Consider the following 18,806-nt stretch of genomic DNA (forward strand, 5'->3'; position numbering starts at 1 on the left):
CGCGACAGCCTCTAGTCTTATTTGTTATATTTCTGATGTGACGTGGCGTGGCGTGGCGTGATAAAAACATAACCCAAGTAACCTAAAGCACCACGGTGGAATCTTTTGCACTTCGTTCCACGCCTCAGACTCCCAGACACCGTAGATTCGATCGGGATTTAGTCGGCTGTCGATTCTCGAGGCACAAAGGTCACCAGAAAAAATGAAAAGCTCTGATCCCTCGGCTCGATCCATTAACCGTAGGAAAATGCGACGGGCTCCTCGATTATCTACGTTTCTCCGCGAGGCGAAAGGTACCGGTATAAATCTTGGCGCGAACCACTCGCATAAACATATCCGCGTGATCGCACCACCGCGATCGCGAGAAAAATCATCCCCGTCTTACCTTTCCTTCGGTCCTTTCATCAATCCGTGTCAGCCCACGTAAAACTGTCTTCTGTCGCGATAGTGGGGGAGCAGAAGAAGGTAGATACGCTGTACAAACTGCATGCTGCAGACTACAGACTACAGACTCCTGGACGAACAGACCTTCCGCGACGCCCTCGTGTTCTCGGCTATGATTAATCTCTCGCGAGAATATCGATTCTGCGAATATCTTGGAGGACTGGTTGCGTTTGTTTTCTCGTCCGATTCGATTTACAAAAGTCAATTGTGCAAGATTTCGGTTCAGCGGAAGATGGCATCTCGCGCTATTTATCTATTTTCCAGCGGCGGATGCATCCCCCCTTGATATATTCTTCCAGTCGATTTCAGCGATGGTCGGTTTCTCGGGTAAACGCCTACGTTCGGCGAAATTAGGCGGTAATAACTGACGATAACGATGCTCGCCGGCGACGTTTCATGACATCCACCGAAGGGACGATGTTCGCAGAGTTACGAGCTGTCCTAATTACCTGATTTAATTACCGCGACCGAATTATTAGCCGTTTCCGGACCAATCGGCGCGATCACGACACCCGTTACATATCCACGGCGTCGTAACCGAACGCGAAATTGAGCCTGCGAGTCGACAACCGATCAATTACGATTTCTCTTCACCCCCGTCTCCCGTCTCCCGTCACCCGTCACCCGTCTCCCTCTTTTCTGCCTTCTCTTTCTTCTCTCTTCTCGCGACCGATCAAACGCGATAAGTATCTCGTGCTTCCATTGTGCAAATAATGGCGGTCCGCGTGGGCTCGGTCGTGTCGATGTTATTAGATGGGATGATACGGAATGGAGCGCGAAACATTTTCACTCGGAGACTCGAAAGTGCGGAAATCACTTTTCACTTTTGAATATATGTACATCTGCCGACCCGACAGACAACGTCTGAGTGTCTACCGTTATCGATTTTTAGTCTTATAATAGTCGCATTTAGTATTGTTTTCGAAGAGATTCCGCGTTCGCGTCGCGCCCTTTGAAAGAATCGTTCTCCGCGTTAGAGTCTCTTCGAAAACGATTCTAAACGCGCAGAAAGATTCTTCCGAAAGGCGTGACGCACACTCGGCGCGGTGCAATCGCGATTAGGCGAATACTGTGCTAAATACTAAATACTAAATACTAAATACTAAATACTAAATACTAAATACTAAATACTAAATACTAAATACTAAATACTAAATACTAAATACTAAATACTAAATACTAAATACTAAATACTAAATACTAAATACTAAATACTAAATACTAAATACTAAATACTAAATACTAAATACTAAATACTAAATACTAAATACTAAATACTAAATACTAAATACTAAATACTAAATACTAAATACTAAATACTAAATACTAAATACTAAATACTAAATACTAAATACTAAATACTAAATACTAAATACTAAATACTAAATACTAAATACTAAATACTAAATACTAAATACTAAATACTAAATACTAAATACTAAATACTAAATACTAAATACTAAATACTAAATACTAAATACTAAATACTAAATACTAAATACTAAATACTAAATACTAAATACTAAATACTAAATACCAGATGCAAAGTACCAAGTACTAAATACTAAATGCTGTATACTAAGCGGGCTTGCACACCGACCGAGAAGGTGCAGCAACCGCTCGGAGCCGATGGTGAGTCACCGTACGACATTTGACCCCCACCAGTAGACCAGTTACCTTAGTATACGCGGTGCATCGCAGAGGTTCTCATATTCGAATCTATTATGATAGAGTTCGCGAAGGAAATCGGAGACGCGGGATGCGGTTAACTCCGCTATAAGGACACGGACGTTGGCATGCTTCCACTATCCATCGGTAGCATGGTTATCCATGGTTGGAAGAAGCAGACCTCGGTTCGGGAGTGCGGAAAAGCAGGAACGTATTGGGAATTCCAAAGGGCCGTCAAACTATCGGAAAACGGTAAAAGATTGAAAGTGTTTTGCGACAAACAACGATGGTTCGGAAAGCAAGTTTCGTTGTTCGATAAGAGACGAATGAAAATGTATTCTTTCCACTTGTCCATTAGGTCGTTTGGGTCGAACGTCGGTTTTCTGGTTTTCCGTGTGTCGCTGCGCGTAGTTGCCGATTTAATTTGCGCGCTATCAGGTCCAAGTACGGAAACCTATTCGAGATCCCTTATCTTTCGAATTATTTTCCTCCCGTTTTACGCGTAAGAGGATAACGTTCCGTGCCGGTGGGTATTATGTAATCGTATTAAACGCGACAGCGCACGTATGCTCGCCACTGGAGGAGCGGATCATCGGTGGAAGCACGGTGCAAGTAGGGGAACGGTAGGGCAGAGGGAGGGCAGAGGGAGAGGGCAGAGGCGCACACGGCACACGGTCGAGTATTTCGAAGCCGCCACCGCTACCGCCGCTTACTCTACCATTTCCACGAAGTAGATTCTAATTACGACCAAAGATGATACATGGTTTTCTCCGCTTTTACTCGTCTCTCGTTTTTACTTCTCATCTCCTGCTCCCTTTTCCGTTCCTCCGTCTTTATCCTACTCGGTTCCTTCGCGACGAGAACCAAATCTCTCGTTCATTTATTCGCTTTCCCTCCTCGTAGCTTGGCGTAGCTCGTCGAATGGATGATTAACTCCCGAATGGTCCTACGATGTTTTTTACTTCTTTTTCGCGCCCGTTCTTTTTCTCGTTCATGCTCGAAGAAATCTAATTCCATTCCGATTTTTCTTTCGCGAAAAGGTTCTGCGAAAAAATGCATGGATATGTACCTATTTCGACGAGATCGCGTTGCAATTCGAAGTATTATAGTTCAGCTCCACGTCGATTAGCGTTCGCGTTCGCCATACCGATCATCGCATCGTGTGAGACGCTTTGTATCGTATACTGGGTAGTATTCGATTTATTTTCGTTGGACCAATCGGATTTCGAGCCCAGTCAGAAAATAGGAATATGGGACGGCCCTGACCGACCGAAAGATTTATTCGTAAGTTTGCTCGTTTCCACTTGGTCGCGAGGACCAGAGACAAGAGGATAGGGAATAGGGGACAGAGGACAGGGGACAGGGGACAGGGGCAGCGGACCAGAGGATACGTCGCGTAAGGCGGGGGTGCTCGTAGGTTGAACGTCCGCTGCATCGAATATAAATAGCAGTCGGCGACGGTTCGTCCACCGCGTCTCTCTTCTCACCCTCTTGCTTCTTCTTCTTCTTCTTCTTCTACTACTAATACTACTTCTTCTCCTTCTTCTCCTATTACTTCTTCTTTTTCCTTTCCTCGTCATCTTCTTCTTCTTCTTCCCGACTCCTCCTTCATCACCGTCACCACCAACAGCATCACCACCACCACCACCACCACCACCACCACCATCGCCTTTTCATCTTTCTTCTTTTGCGCTGTTGTCATCTTCTTATCGCGTTTCACTCTGCTCGGGAGAACTCCATTGCCTTTTTGCGTACAGCCAAGCCTTACGACACGTAATTTAATTAACTAGCAATCTATTCGACTCGTCGAGATTCAGCTAATAACGTGAACGGTGAACGATCGACGGTGGTTCCTGTTCCTCGCAGTCGACGAACAGTAAAAGTTACTTGATCAGAATTTGTTCAGAAATCCCGTGAACGCTACAAAGTCTATCCCTCCTCGGAATATTTGCATCCGCGTGCTCTCCGTTCGGTTAGGCTGAATCGTAACGATCTTCGAAGATCCCCGGGGCTAACAAGGCTTTATGGGTGGCTAGGAAAACACGTGTTCGTAAACCGAAACTCACCCCGAGTGTCGAGGTGATTTACATCGAATCTTGACGAGATCCTCGAGAATCTTTAATGACGTTATCGACTTTGCGTTCATCCAATGAATATCTTAGCTGGTTCGCCGGCTGGCTACGTAGTTGGCCAGGAAAATTACGCGTGCGAACAAAACGATAACGCACGATAAAAGCATGTAACCGGTCGAACGAGAGAAGCGAACGAATTTGTTAGGTGAATCACTCGAAACCGGCACTTGGATCGGAAAGATGAAAAACGTTGCATCAGCAGCCCCGCGATGATTAAGTTTTCGAATAGGCGATCGGAGTTGCGCCGGACAGCCAGCCAACCAAGCCAGGCCAGCGGTGGCGAGTCGCGAAGAGCAACTTTCCGACATTTCGACGAAAGTTCGAACAGTACGTTTCGTTCGGTATGCCAAAATCGATAAAACACATTTAACATCGAGTCTCCGATTTTTCTCGCGGCGCTCCGCTCCGTGCCGGGCCACGAGAATTTGCAACTTTGTCCGTCTCGAAAATCTGCCTGGATCGCACGCACGATCGTTCGGCGAACGTCTTGCGAGTAAACCAAGTTGTTGCGAGCACAGAGAAAGAAGAAGCCCCGAGAATGTTCGCAGGGACAACGGATGAATTTAAGAACGAGATCCGACACGGAAACTCGCGTGCTCGTGTCCTCGAGACCTCCTCGAAAAGTAGGTTACTCGGAACACGTTCCGTCGACGTAATCGCCTGTAATTAAACTGAAATTTATACGTTGGCCCATACAAAGAGATCAATCTTTGATCGTTTTCGAGTTTTCCGATCGTTTTATGCGTATCGTTCTACTTTTCTCTCTCCCTCTCTTTCTCTCTTTGTCGATTTGACCGAAGAAAGTCTGTTCTCTCTGCGGTGGGTCACAGAGATAGACAGGTAGGTAGGTAGGTAGGTAGGTTGGTAGGTAGGTAGGTAGGCAGGCAGGGGAGCAAGCAGACAAGCAGGTAGGCAGGCAGGCAAGCAGGAAGGCAGAAACCGATGGGAGAAAGATCGTCTTCTGTTCCGTTCCTCTTGGTCTTTTCTCGCTTTGACTCGACTCTGCCCCGGTTGACGGTGAGCGCAACAGATCGTGGTTCTCAACTCTACCTTAGGCAGTTGCGTGGCTCAACTTTCAAGGAACTTTCAACGTTCCTTCCTCTCCTGCTGTTCTATACGGTAGGAACACACCAATCGTGCTCGCAACCTTTGTCCTTATTCTATATAGGCTGCTTCGTCAATTTCGAACTGGATTTGCGATTATCGTATTGCAGGTTCGTAGTGTAGTTGTACAGTACGCGTTTAACGTTGATCTCGAAGAGACCTTCGGAGGAACGAGTAGCATTTGATCGGCGAAAATCGGTGTCGTGTCGTTTCGCTAATTGACAGAGCATTCTCGTTGAAATCCGCACGGTAGTGGTAGGCATCTCGTGGGCTGGTGTACTTCCCCAGCCAGCTCGCACTATACATCGTACATCGTACGTCGGCGCAAAGCGTGAATGCAGAATGAACGAAGAAGAAAGGAGGAGAGACGGAAGAGATGCGCGACCAAGAGAAAGGGGAAAGGGGAAAGGAGAGAACAGAGAGAGAGAGAGAGAGAGAGAGAGAGGGGGAAAGAGGTAGAGAGGAACGAGAGGCTGCCGGTTCAGCTGCATTAATTAAACTAGCGGAGGACAATGAGCCTGTCTACCGGCTCGCTTGCCTCGCTGTGTAATTCACGCCTCTCACGGGAGAGGCACCCTTCGACTTTGCTTTCCAGTTTGAACCTTCCTATGGATAATTACCTACGCCCTTTACCTCGCTCCACCTCGTCTTGCCACACCTCGCATATCTTTCTTTCTCTCTTTCTCTCTTTTCCTCCCTCTCGATCCTTGCAGTTCCTTTTTCCACGATTTTTCCGCTTTTCCGAGACACGCGACGGGCTTCCGAGCGGCATCGACGACAACGCGACGACGAGTTCAACGGAAACGATCTTCGCGTACGCAAGTAAGCCTTGGACGAACTTTCTTGCGTACAGATTACTCGCGCAAGGATCGTCCGAACGCGTCCACTCCCGCATTGTATTATTTACATGTCTCGCGCGTTATTCGGGAAATCGGCAATTACCGTGGTTTTTTGTAATCTACGCGAGACTGTTGGAATTCAACGACGCCGTAGCACTTTCGCGCGCAAATATAAGGGATGGCGTGAGTGGTCAGGTATAAGGGACGGTGGGACCCAGTCGGGGGCGTAAAGTTGAGACTGTCGTCAGTCCGACTAAAGAAGTTAGCCGGTGCGGATCGCAGTAAAGTTTAGTCCTAAAGTCACCGTGTCGAATACTGTACATTTACTGTTCATACATTATACCGTGAAACACGCGGATACACTGCGGCGTTATTAGAATAACATTGCCATTTATAATGAAGTATATATACAAAAGGTGTGTTGTTCATTTCTAAAGACGCATACGGTATAAGGATCGTATCCGAGTCGTTATTGTCATAAAGGTTATTTTCTAACGGAGACGGTGTCGCAGGTCCCTGCGAGAAGAGAAGACGCCCGATCAAATCGTATCGCGTCTGAATTTTTCTCATCTGCCAGATAAATAGAAAAGAGTAGCGCGAGTGGATCGCGGGTCTGGAAAATTTTCCACGGTTCTACTGCGAAACTGTCTTGGTCGCTTCCCCTGCGTGGGCCGTTGTATACGGGTAGTAGCGTCTCACGAGGATCATTTAACCGAGATAATTGCCAAACATTGTTTACCTTGTTAGCTGTTAGAAACCGGCTCGTAAACTTACGCGAGTTAATAAGCAGAGGCAGGCGAGCAGCAGGTCGGAGGAATCGAGCAAGCTCGAGTGCGAAACCGTGTGTAAATTAGCGTCTTCAATTTGTAACCGTTCGCTTGACTTTACTCCGCAGTTTCGAGAGTACTATCGAAGGACGAGCGGCCAGGTTATAACGAGATAGCACAGCTGCGCCGAAATTGCGGTCGAAATTCAAATTCGATGGTAATTTCTCGTAACCAACGCGTACTCGTTTTTCACTGTTTCCCCTATCCTCTTTTCCCGCGTCCCCCGTTAACGATGTTGCCCGTAGCGACGGAACCAGATAATAGAATCGAACGAAAGATCGAAACTTTCCGGTCGGCAAATTTTCCTCTCGGAGCGATAAGCGAAATGCGAGAAACGAGCATCCTTTCCGATGGCAGGATAACTTAGTCTCCCCGCCACCCTTTCGTCTAATAAGGCAAAAAGAGATAAGCGACGATAAGACTGGATTACGATTCTAGCTTATCGTAGGGAGTTTCACTTGATTCGACTGTTTTACGATCACATTTTACAATCACCGATTACGATGATCGTTTCGGGCGTTGTTGGCAATGCGTGACATTGGCTTCCGCTTCTCCATCTTCTCTTACTTTTCTCTCTCTTCTTTTCCTTGGGCTTGGAACCGATTCCTTTTGCTTTTCGGTACGCCCTGCGCTCGTTTGCGTCCAAGACTGACGAGCGGTCATACCTACGCATCGCCTCTCGTCTTATGTAAATGGGGGATTAACGGCGCGTACACGCGTTCACCCTTTGCCGGCGATATCGATCGATAAATATTCCGTCTCTGCCTCTGTCCTTTCTTCCTACCTCTCTTCTCGTCGATTACGCATCCCCGATGATTTTCGAACGGATCAACGTCGATACAAAAATTATGAAACCATCAACGCATACGAAAATTCGCTTTAAAACGAATTCGACGGGAGGAAAGGCAAGAAGATCGGTAAACGGTCTTGTTGATTCGAGGCCACTGTGTATCCGACGGATCAATCTTCCGAATCGTGATCGGAATCAGCGACGGTAGGTGCCGGTAATCTTTTTGCCGGACCTTTTTCTCCCGATGATGCATCGACACCGGTACAGTCAGCCCGAACGCAAGAAGAATGGAGGAAGGAGACTACGGGAAAAGGAACGAAAAAAAGGAAAGAAACCGGTTGTTGCCTTTCCAGCAGCTGTCTTCCGAGTTAATCTCGAGAAAGATCGAGCAGGCGAAGAAGAAACGATATCTCGGCGCGGCTCGACTCGGCTCGGCTCGGCTCGGACGGACTCGGCTCGGCTCGATCGAGCATCGAACGACCGCGACTACGAACGGCTTCTCTTGAAAACGAACGGGTAGCGTTCGGCCAGCTTTCTTCCGTTACCTTTCTTCGTTTTCCTTCCAGTCTCGAGTTTTGTTGTTGTCGCGTGTTTCTCGTAAGCGGACACCGTTGTGACTACCTCTCCTCTCCTGATCCGAAACGAATCGGTTGTTCGAGCAAACTCGTTCCGCGCTCCCTTTCCGAAAAACTGGAGAGATCACAATACAGTGCAATAAGGCTGGCACTAGGCTATCGGGTGACCACTCCGACCAACATCCTAATCGGGGAGTCCAAATTGACGTTGATTAAGGAACGCGCTTTTTATCTAGGATGTTGGTTTCTGTGTAAGACTTTAGCTCACCGCAACTCTCTCACCATTTAGCGCTATCGAGATTATTATGACCTATTCAAAAGGAAAAAAGTCTCAAATAATCATAGGATAATTTGCAATTGTCTTATTTCTGTTCTAGAAACCGATGTGATAGATTCACAGGATAGCTTAAATGTTTACAGCTACGACTTTACGACCTGTACAACTTCCATACCCTTTGATACTTCACTGGGTCTTATAGCTAAAGATACCAATAACTCGTCTGTCATTTTCAACGAGGTATGCGAAAACACAAACTGCTACACGATATAAACCGATGGCAGTGAAATTACTGGAGCCAATTGTGTTGGTTCAGCCTGCATATGTCCGGAGCTTGACTTGACAATAACGCGTTCTATAAATCCTCTCGCTTCTGTCTACACTGCCGAATGTTTAGCTCTAAGCGATGCCTTCGATATTGTATTAGAACACGATAACCACAGTTTTCATATCTTTTCGGATTCTCTTAGTTTTCTGTTGGCTTTACAATCCCCCATAGTTAACATTAAGACCAATTCACAGATCTTTGAAATAAAAAGGAAATATAACCTTTTTATTAGATATGAACATAGCAACTACGTCAAATTATTCTGGGTCCCATCGCACTCTGGTATTCAGGGTGATGAGGACGCGGACAAGACAGCCAAGTTGGCTACTTCTTCGACCTCCCTCAATTTTCCGAAAGTTCCGTTCACAGATTTATATGAAACATATAAAAAAACAGGCCAAAGAGAAATCTATTGAAATAATCAAGAGGCAGGGGCTATTTAAGGGCAAAAATTATTTCCAAAACTTTTTCCGCGTCAGTTCCCTACCCTGGTTCTCCCATAAAAGACTTGAGAGGTGTTTTATTAGTACGGTCAATAGGATACGGGCGGATCACTATCATTCACCGCTTCGTTGGCGCGCGCAAGCATAATTTCTGACGGTACGTGTAGCTGTGGTCAAAGTGACGAAACTTTAAACCACGTCATATGGCAGTGCGAAAAATATGACGTCCAAAGGCTGAAACTTTTGGAATCTTTAGGTAGAATGGGCTACCGATTACCCCTAAACATTGACATGTTCATAGCGGAACGTAATATTAAGGCTTGCAGTTATATTCAGTTGTATTTCAGAGATTGTAAATTATCTATTTAAATTTAAGGGTTTAGAGAGCTTCAATAAAAAAAAAACTCGTTCCGCGGGTTTCGCGGACAGCCGCGAAATCGGTTCGTTGGGAGCCTTCGGCAATTTTTCAAACTTTATCGGCGACGATTCGGATAGATTGCTCGCGTGCCAGATTTCTGTGGCACCTTTGCCTTTGTCTCTGCTTATGCTTTTGTTGCACTAGCGAGCAGGCAAGCAAGCAACCTAGCAATATCGCTCTGTCGATTCCTCTTTGACTTTCTTCGCTATCGAGAGCAAACAGAGTGTCCTGGATCGATCGAAACTCGAAACATCGCGTAAACAACGTACGTTAGGAATCTTTGCGCGGACGTTGATTCTCGTTTCCTGATTCGAGCAACGGTTACCCCGCGATCGACTATAATAATACGGTTAATGGTTTTCTGCTTGAACGGCGAACGAATCGAGCACGCCTCTTTCCTTATTCTCGAGAAGCATTCAATTATTGACTCGAATTCAAAGCCGACGCATTAGCATGCCGTGAATAATTCATGGCCGAACGGTTAATCCGGCAATATGTAAATTAATCCCGCTAATTGCGGCCAACAATACGAACGTTGCGACGCGGAATCGTCGACCGATTTATGTACATATTTCGTCGCGGGGCGGCTTTAACGAGGCAACGCGATAATTTCGCGGTTCGAGTAGCGTTCGAAAATAAGTATAGCGAGCGATAAAGGGGGTGCAAATAGATATAGATGTACATAGATTCTCCGTATAAAAATATGCAAACGCGCATAGGGCTTGGCTCGCGAGTATCGTAAAAACTTGGCATCGCCAGTTATTTTATCCGTAATTGCTACGCAAACGATTTACGAAGCACGGTGTACGCTCGAGCAACGATCGATTCGTCTCGATGATTTAATGGCTGTTACATACGTACATACATACACGCCGTCAGCCAGACACGCATCGAGATTCGCAGGGTCAACGAAGCGAAGATATTCGTTGCAACGACAAACATCGCTGGAGAAAAGTCCACGTGGAATTGACGCTCGGCTCGAGCTGCCCGGTGCGGTGTTTCGTTCTCGAGCAATTCGGATTGGATACTTGTTGGATACTCGGTACTCGTTGAGCCGAGACAAGGTCAATTCCAACTGCAACGACGACACGCGAGCGTGCAAAAGAATCGGACTCGAGTATCTATCGAGAAAAAATGGCGAAAAGTGTTGTTGTGACTTTTGCCTCGACATCGGTCTGGCTGTCGTCGACGCGTATGATCGCGAATCGCAAACCCCGAACGAATCTATACTGTACACGGTACATCGTAGGTAGTGTCCCTTCTCGAGAATTTCTCGAGAAATTTTATAATTGATTATTTTTCATTTTTCGAGAAATTTAAATCTAGGAAAATTCTTATGAATCTCGTTTATTTTATAACATATAAATTCTTAAATTCTCTTAAATTCTTATTTAAAACTTTAGAAAAGCTGAATACTGACTTGAGTTTCTTGTTGTTATTAAAGAAGAAATATCTAAAAGAAGAGACAAGATTGTTGTATCCCTTATGAAATATCTGCATAATCCAGAATCTCTGCAAAAAGATTCAGAAAATACGTTTTTTTATTTAACATCTAAGGCAGATGTGTATAAAATGGCAAAACAAATTTTAAGCAGACTTTTTGGAAAATACGAGAATGATTCTTATGAAAATAGTGAAAAACTTTCAGATTCTCAGAATGAGGAACTATCACTGGAAAAACAGTTAGAATTAGAAATTGCAGATAACCTTCAAGAATTTAGTGTCAAGAGTTTAGCGGCAGAAGAAAATAAATTCCCGATTCTAACAAAGAAATTCTAAATTTTTGAGTCCACTGAAAAAAGGACACTCCAATCTTCAGCAACTTTTGGATGTTCTGTATACGATAAAGCCAACATCCACACAAAATGAAAGAAATTTTTCTACGGCTACAGATTTTGTTACAAAAAAAAAAAAAAAGAAGTAGATTGTCTGATTCTACATTAGACGCATTATGCTTCTTAAGAAGTCATTTCAAAACAGAAGCGTAATGTTTCACTTTATAAAAGTTTGGTAAAAGTTTCCCGATATTTTTTTATTTTATTAAAAATTCTCGGGAATTCTCGAGAAATGAGAAATGTTGAGAAATCAGGAACACTAATCGTAGGTGAGATATGTACGCGGTATTAGCTGTACGAGTCGTCGTCGTCGTACGCGTTCGGACGACTCGAAAAAACGGATCTTGGAGCGCGAACGTACGCGAGTATAATTAATCTCTATAATCGGCCGTCGCGTTAAAAAGAGAAACGAATGAAAGAGAACGCCGAGCAGAGACTAAAGATGAATTCGGTTGGGGCCGCGACCGATTCAGCAAACAAAACGGAGAAAAAGCTAAACAGATGTTATGTAGCGCGCAAGTTGTCGAGAAAGGCAGGCAGGCAGGCAGGCAGGCAAAGCAGGAGCGCACGGTGCTCAGGGACGCATAATTAATCCTCTGTTAATTCCCGCGATCCTTTTCAGCGCAAATTGCTTCAGCGAATTATCTCGTTCTAATTTAGCCCGAACGAAAAGCATAACGATACAGTGTCGCGGGTAAATTACTCGCAGGTCGACACGCTAATCGCTCTTGCGCGCCAACAAATCTCACGTTAAAAGAGCGGTGTCATTGCGCGAGTTCGCCTATCCTCCGGTGCTCGTTTCTTTTCTCTTTACGCAACGGCGATGGCAACGGCAGCTCCATTCGCTTCATCATTAACGGTAAAGGAAAAACAAAGAGAAAGGAGAAGAGCCAACTTGGAAAATAAAAGAATCAACGTTACCGTCGCCTCGTCCTCCTCCTTCGCCTCTTCCTCCTCTTCGTCGTCGCCGTCGCCGTCGCTGTTGCTGTCAGGCTGACTCGCTAATTGAAGAGCTTCCGCTATAATAGCTATTCGTTCCGACTACTTCCGCACCCTCTGTTCGCAAAATAACGATTAAGAATTGAACTAATACGTGGGAGAACATTGCGAAAAGCGGTACGCCGCGCCGTCGCGCTCCTCGTAGAAAAGAAAAGTAATTTTAAATCCTTTCTCTTCGGATGCTCTATTTATTTAGAATAACGAACAAAGTGTCGAAGTTTCGAAAAATTTCACCGATATTCGTACGTTCAAATATGTAGCTACCCGAGGCGACGTGCGGTATCGTTGCATCGATTGGTTTCGCACGAGACGATGTTGTCGTTCGTTGAACGAACGGTGACTGTTGGCATCGGTAGATATTTCTCGTCTTATCGAGTCGAACGGAAAATACAAAAGGAAAAACAGAAAAGTTTCGGTGCAATTGGAAGAATATTAAGTCGAAGGGGTAGCGTACGTGTATTATCCCGCTCTACGTTTGCCGTTTCGAGCGAAACGCGCGCGCAGAGGGGTTGCGAGAGAACGAAAAAATGAAGGAAACAGCGCACGAAGAGCCGTAAAAACTGGAGAATTCAACTGGCAAGCAGGGAAGGTTAATTTCCTGGAGCACCCGATAGAAAAAAGCTTGCTTCGAGGCCACAGGTGCATCCATTCACTGCATGACAGTAATTAATCTCTCTCCCCGTTTCACTCCGTGTTTTTCTCCGCCCTTCGCCCTTTCGCCCCCTCCGTTTCCTCCCCTTGGTTTTGTTTCGCCCCTCGAAAAAGAAATAAAAGATCGAGCCCAATTCTCGCCTCGTTTCCACGCATATATCCACTTGTACGCGGCCACGCGAGCCTCGACAGTGATTCACCCCTTGCGCTCTTCCCCTGGAAATAGCTAGCAAAATTAGAAGCGGACTCGGAATCGTAATCGGGATCGGGATCGGGATCGGGATCGGAACCAGAGAGTCGAGAGCAACGTGCGACGGGACGAGCACCAACCCCAGCCAGCTCTGCGAAGCAGGAGGGATAATAAATACACTTGAATATTTCCACGGGAATACACCTCGAGTTTCAGGCGGTTAGGGTAGGTCGAGACGGGGCTGCAACAGCCGCGCGCCGGCTTCGGATCACGATGCTCGAAATGGGAGATACGGTACGCTATAAAACCGAAGACTATGGCCGCGTCTCTTGCGTCTTTTCTCGTCGTTCCTTCCACGCGTCCTTTTCATGGGTTCTGTTCTACAATCAATCGAGACACTTGTAACTCGGCTGGGTCGTGTCGCAATTCTTCACGTTTTACGTTCGATTCTCGAAATCGTTCTATCGAGAGGGGGGTGAACTTCCGACGCGAGATTATCCCAATCTTCTTTTTTTCTTTTCCTTTCGACGCGGCGTACAGACTTTACGTGGAAAGAATTTTGCGGTGTTGACTGCCGCAAGAGTTATCGAGTATACTTGTATCGATTCGTAGGATGGAAGCGGCGCGATGCCGCCGCGTCTTCCCGCGATTTTAGCCGAAAAGCAGCGATCGACGATAAACATTCTCACTTTACACAAAGTCCGATCGGAGGATCGTTCTCTTTGTAAAGTCTCGAGAACGGCACACGGTGCACACACGCTTCGCGCAGGGAGTGTTCTCTCTTCTGTTCCGTTCCGCTCGATCGTCTTCTTCTTTCTCAAGCGACATCTTGTCAAAGCGGAAAACATTCTTCCGCCCTTGTGTCACGCGATCCGTAAACCGTGTATCTCGAGTACTACACCTTATCGCTCTTCGATAATTCGAAGATAAGAGTCGTTAGAGAGCCTGGGGCTGCTGCCGCAACTCAATATGTACAAGCGATACATACTTTGTTTGGCCGAGCGTAAAAGGTGATCATCGCGATCAACCCTTTTAACGAACGGGATAAAAATAGGGAAAATTGTTTTATTTTACGGTCCTATCCTGCTGGTTGGTTTGCTAGTAAACCGATGGAACCGACGCGACGCGACGCGACGCGACGCGAAGCGACCCCTAGAATCGTTGCGAATCGACGTTGAAACGCGATGTCAAAGGTGCGACAAGAGAGGGGGAGAGAGAGAGAGAGGAAGAGAGAGCGAGTACGGCTGATGCAATATGCACGGATATTATAATTTTGATACCTTTGTGAGAGTAATTAAATTACCATTCTCGATGTACAGTGACGACGATACTAAAGGCACATAGTAGTTTTAATATAATATAATTAAATCTATGTTTAACCCACATAAAGGGATATTCTCGTTGGGAAATACTCTGGAAAATGATTATCTTGAACGCATCGCGCTACGCGAGCTATGTACATACATCGTTGGCTTTGCGTTACGCTGCGTTCGCGTTTCATGCGAAATCCTATTCGTGTTATCGACGATCGTAGATCATTGAGAAAACTATTTGAAACCGCCGAACGATTTTCGATATATTTGATTATCGATTTGATCGAGTGAGAATATCGAGATTCGCGATAATCGGACCGCTTCGAACAGTCTGTTCAAAGGCGAGCGAAGGAACGATATTGTTCCAATGCGTGTTTCTTCCGTTGATCGGAATAGACGATTATTCGACCTTTTCGAATGGCCCCCGAATCGATTGGTTCGTTTGTTCCGGAGAGCATCCGTCTCTAACAATAAAAACAGTTTGCGAGTTTCCTCTCTCGCCGGCGCGGCGCGGCATTCCGCGTTGTCGAGATACGAGCGCGCGCGTTTTAATTCACTGTAGTGTCGCGTTCGAAGGTAAATAGGGTGCCGCGAGGAGAATTCGACATTGGTGGCATATAGGCCGGCAAAACTGCAAGGACGAGTCAATGTCGCCAAAGGATCGTCGTAGGCGGATCGTCGTTGTGTCGCGTCGCGCCGTGTCGCGTCGCGACGGTGTATTTGTAGGTACGTGTTATAGCGCGCGGCACGGACAACGTAGGGACAAGAGAGGCGATATATAATGTTCCGCGATATTAAACGGGACGCATTCCACCGAAGCCACCCTCTGGTCCCTGCTATGAATGCTTCTACGACCCCCGTCTCCTGTCTCACCCTTCCACCTTCCTCCTTTCTCCTTTCTCCTTCCTCCATTCTCTGTCCCTCCCGAGTCTCTCCGAGTCCTCTCTCCGTCTCTCTCCGTCTCGCCCCCGACGACGACCGAATCCCCCCGCAAACCAGCCCGCTCGCTCGCTGGCAGAGCTGGCCTACTCGACCAGAGCTGGCTACCCTCGAACGGTTATACGCCAAATTTACAGCTTAGCCAGAGCCACCGCTGCCCACGAACACGCCATTTACTACACCCTCGGGGGGCTGGGAACCGGATGCGCGGCGCTCTATGACGCTTTGCGTTTGCTCAAGGATAAAGCTGCTTCGAACGATTTACCGATGCACATCGTTACGGGTACGCGTCGAACGTGTTCGCGTCGCGCCGTATTTTACGCGGAAATTCGACTCGATAACGCGAGATCGTACAAGAGAAAAGGTGAGAGGTGAAACCCGGCGAGAGCGGCTCAGGGCCAGCTAATTTTCTTCGCGTCGTACTCGTTGGACGAATGCACGCCAAACGTGTAAAATCGTATCGACCCTCCAAATACCACCGAGTCACCGGTATTCCGAGTGAAAAGCCAGAGACCTGTAGCGTGAACGCCTATTGCACGATATATGGGCGCATTATTATTATACGATATACGAGACGTGTAGCCATATCGGCTCCGCGATACATACATTTCGGATAGACGATACGAGTAGATGAAACGAATAGAATGGAAAACTTGACGCAACAACGCCGCGCCGGAGAAGGAGCAAGTTTCGCATTGCTATCTCCACCTCTCGTCGCGTCGCGTCGCGTCTGTCCGCGCCCCCTTCGGCGAATGTCTGGAAACGTTTCGGTTCGAGTTAAAAGGAGACAAGAAATTTAGTTATGCCGGGACAAGCTGTGCAGGTGGACAAGGACGTTCCGGTCTCTCCCATGACCGAGAGTAGCCACGACGACATTCCAAAATGCTTTCTCCCTCCTCTCCGTTTCGTGGCGGGTTCCTGCGCCCTATCACGGCTGACCCGGCCATTTCCTATCCTTCATCCGCGCGTTTCCATCCCTCTGCCGGACAACCCCCGTCGAGAGTCGAGCGGCGAACGGCGAACGGCGAGCACGCCGAATGCAACCATGCGTCATCCGCCATGATCTATGCTTTCTGCCGTGCTAGCATTACACGCGAGCGCGCTATCCATGTACTCGCGCACCCACGGACACAGCTACGAAGAACATTTACATAATAGTACGCGTACACCAGTTTCGCCAGCCGGAAATATATGTATCCGATGGTTGTTGCGCCGGTCGCCGGTCGCTGGTCGTCGGTAGCCGGTCGCCGCCAGCGACGCGTCGCGATCGCGTGCGTGTAGCGTCTACGTGTACGTTTATGTACGCGTGCGCGCATCTCCGGCCGGGCTCGGCGTCTCTATTAAAGCTCCCGCTCATTTGCAGCAGCTAACCCATCGCGAGCAACCCCTACCGCTATGACGCACGCGAACATACATCGAACCAGACCCACCCTACAACCTTGTTTCCACCGATCAGTCTGGTCGGCCAGCACAGTTGAGACACCCTTCGATTCAAAAGTTTTATTCTCGAGCGATGACCGTCCACGTCGCGCTCGTTAGTCGACAAGTCGACGCCGTTGCAAGTCTTTGCCGGTACCGTCCCGGTAACTGAAAATTTCGACGCGCTCTCGTCGATCGCCAAACGTCCGACTCGCATTAGTTTTTCGAGAATCGATTGAAAACTTGGCGGAGCAAGTTTGATTCGCGACATCGATCGCCGCGTTCCATAAAGACGCGTAGCATAAAATTCGACGATGAACGAATCCTCGGGAACCAGACGAAGGATAGGAAAATACGCGGAAAGCGAGCTCGCGAGCTCACGTCCTCCGGTAGGATCGAAAGATCTCGTACGCGTACGGTACGGTCCCGCCAGGATACGGATCCTCCTCGGTTCTCCTAGTTTCTCCTAGTTTCAGGGGTTTGTTCCCGCGCAAGAGATCCGGTATTGCGGTCGGAGTTACCGAGGGGAAGGAGGCTCTTCCGGGGGCTTAACATACACACTCCACCCCCGGTAGGCGGAGTGTACCGCCTACGAGTAACCCCCACCGCCGACTGCGGCACTGATACGCGATATCAGCGAACACTTGTTGCTCCAGCGTATAGAGATTCTGTCCTGGCCGCGCCAACGAGAGCTCCGTGCCGCGCACTCCGTTCGACCGCGATTTTTCACGTGCTGATTTTTCCAGCCCCTCTTCCACACCTCCTCTTCCGTACGCGTACGCGTACGCGTGCACGCATACTTCCTACCCGCTCGGCCGTCCGCCCCGTCAACCGCCGACTTTCAGCCGGATTGAATTTCGCGCGCGCCTCTATCAACCGTTCTCGGCCGAAACGGCGATATCCGAGTCGCGAAGACATGAAGGAACAAATTTCACGATTCACGACTCGCGTCTCCTAACCCGCAAGTACGCGAACGCCGACGATTTTTCGATTTCTGTACCGTCGTATTTACGCGCGGATGTTATCTGGATCGCTGCCGTGTCGTTGGTCGCCGCACGATACCGTATGCGCGATACACGTTTTTACAGGTGGTCACCAGACGAACTAAAATTGTTGGATACGTTCGATTGTTGCAGGCAGTGCGGTGGCTGCAGCCGACACCATTTCCGCGCCGTGGACTCCAGCGAGTTCCGGGCCGCCGCCCGACGCGAACGGCTCCGGCTCGGATACCAAGAACCTCGACGTTGGTGAAATTAGCGATGTAAGTCGTAACAATTCGCTTTATTCCGCTTTCGTATGTACTTCGCCATTCTTTCGTTCGTTCGTTCGACGTTTGCGATACGGATTTTCATTCCGTTCCGAATTATCGACGAGTTGCCCTTATATTCTGGTATTTTTCAGGACGAGAAGGACCTGTCGGCAGCGGACGCGGAGGGTGTGTGGTCACCGGATATCGAGCAGAGCTTCCAAGAAGCCCTCACTATATATCCGCCATGCGGCCGACGCAAAATCATCCTGTCCGACGAAGGGAAGATGTACGGTGAGTCGAACAAAAAGTCGTCTTCTCTTTTCGTTGTTTCCCTCGAGAGGAAAAGCTCCGGCAACCTCTGTGATC

The 18,806-nt window shown here is 47.6% G+C and overlaps 1 protein-coding gene across 9 annotated transcripts in view; it reads left to right on the forward strand.

Moving 5' to 3' along the window:
- The window catches only part of Scalloped (TEA domain transcription factor 1 homolog scalloped), a 118,291-nt gene that overhangs the window by 63,378 nt on the left and 36,107 nt on the right, over positions 1 to 18,806 (forward strand). For all 9 annotated transcript variants that reach the window (XM_076789544.1, XM_076789543.1, XM_076789545.1 and 6 more), the window contains 2 exons: positions 18,328 to 18,452; positions 18,593 to 18,731. In XM_076789544.1, the coding sequence (XP_076645659.1) occupies positions 18,328 to 18,452; positions 18,593 to 18,731 (264 nt within the window). The remainder of the gene's footprint in view (positions 1 to 18,327; positions 18,453 to 18,592; positions 18,732 to 18,806) is intronic.

The sequence above is a fragment of the Halictus rubicundus genome, chromosome 6 (assembly GCF_050948215.1).
Source record: "Halictus rubicundus isolate RS-2024b chromosome 6, iyHalRubi1_principal, whole genome shotgun sequence".
Lineage (NCBI taxonomy): Eukaryota > Metazoa > Arthropoda > Insecta > Hymenoptera > Halictidae > Halictus > Halictus rubicundus.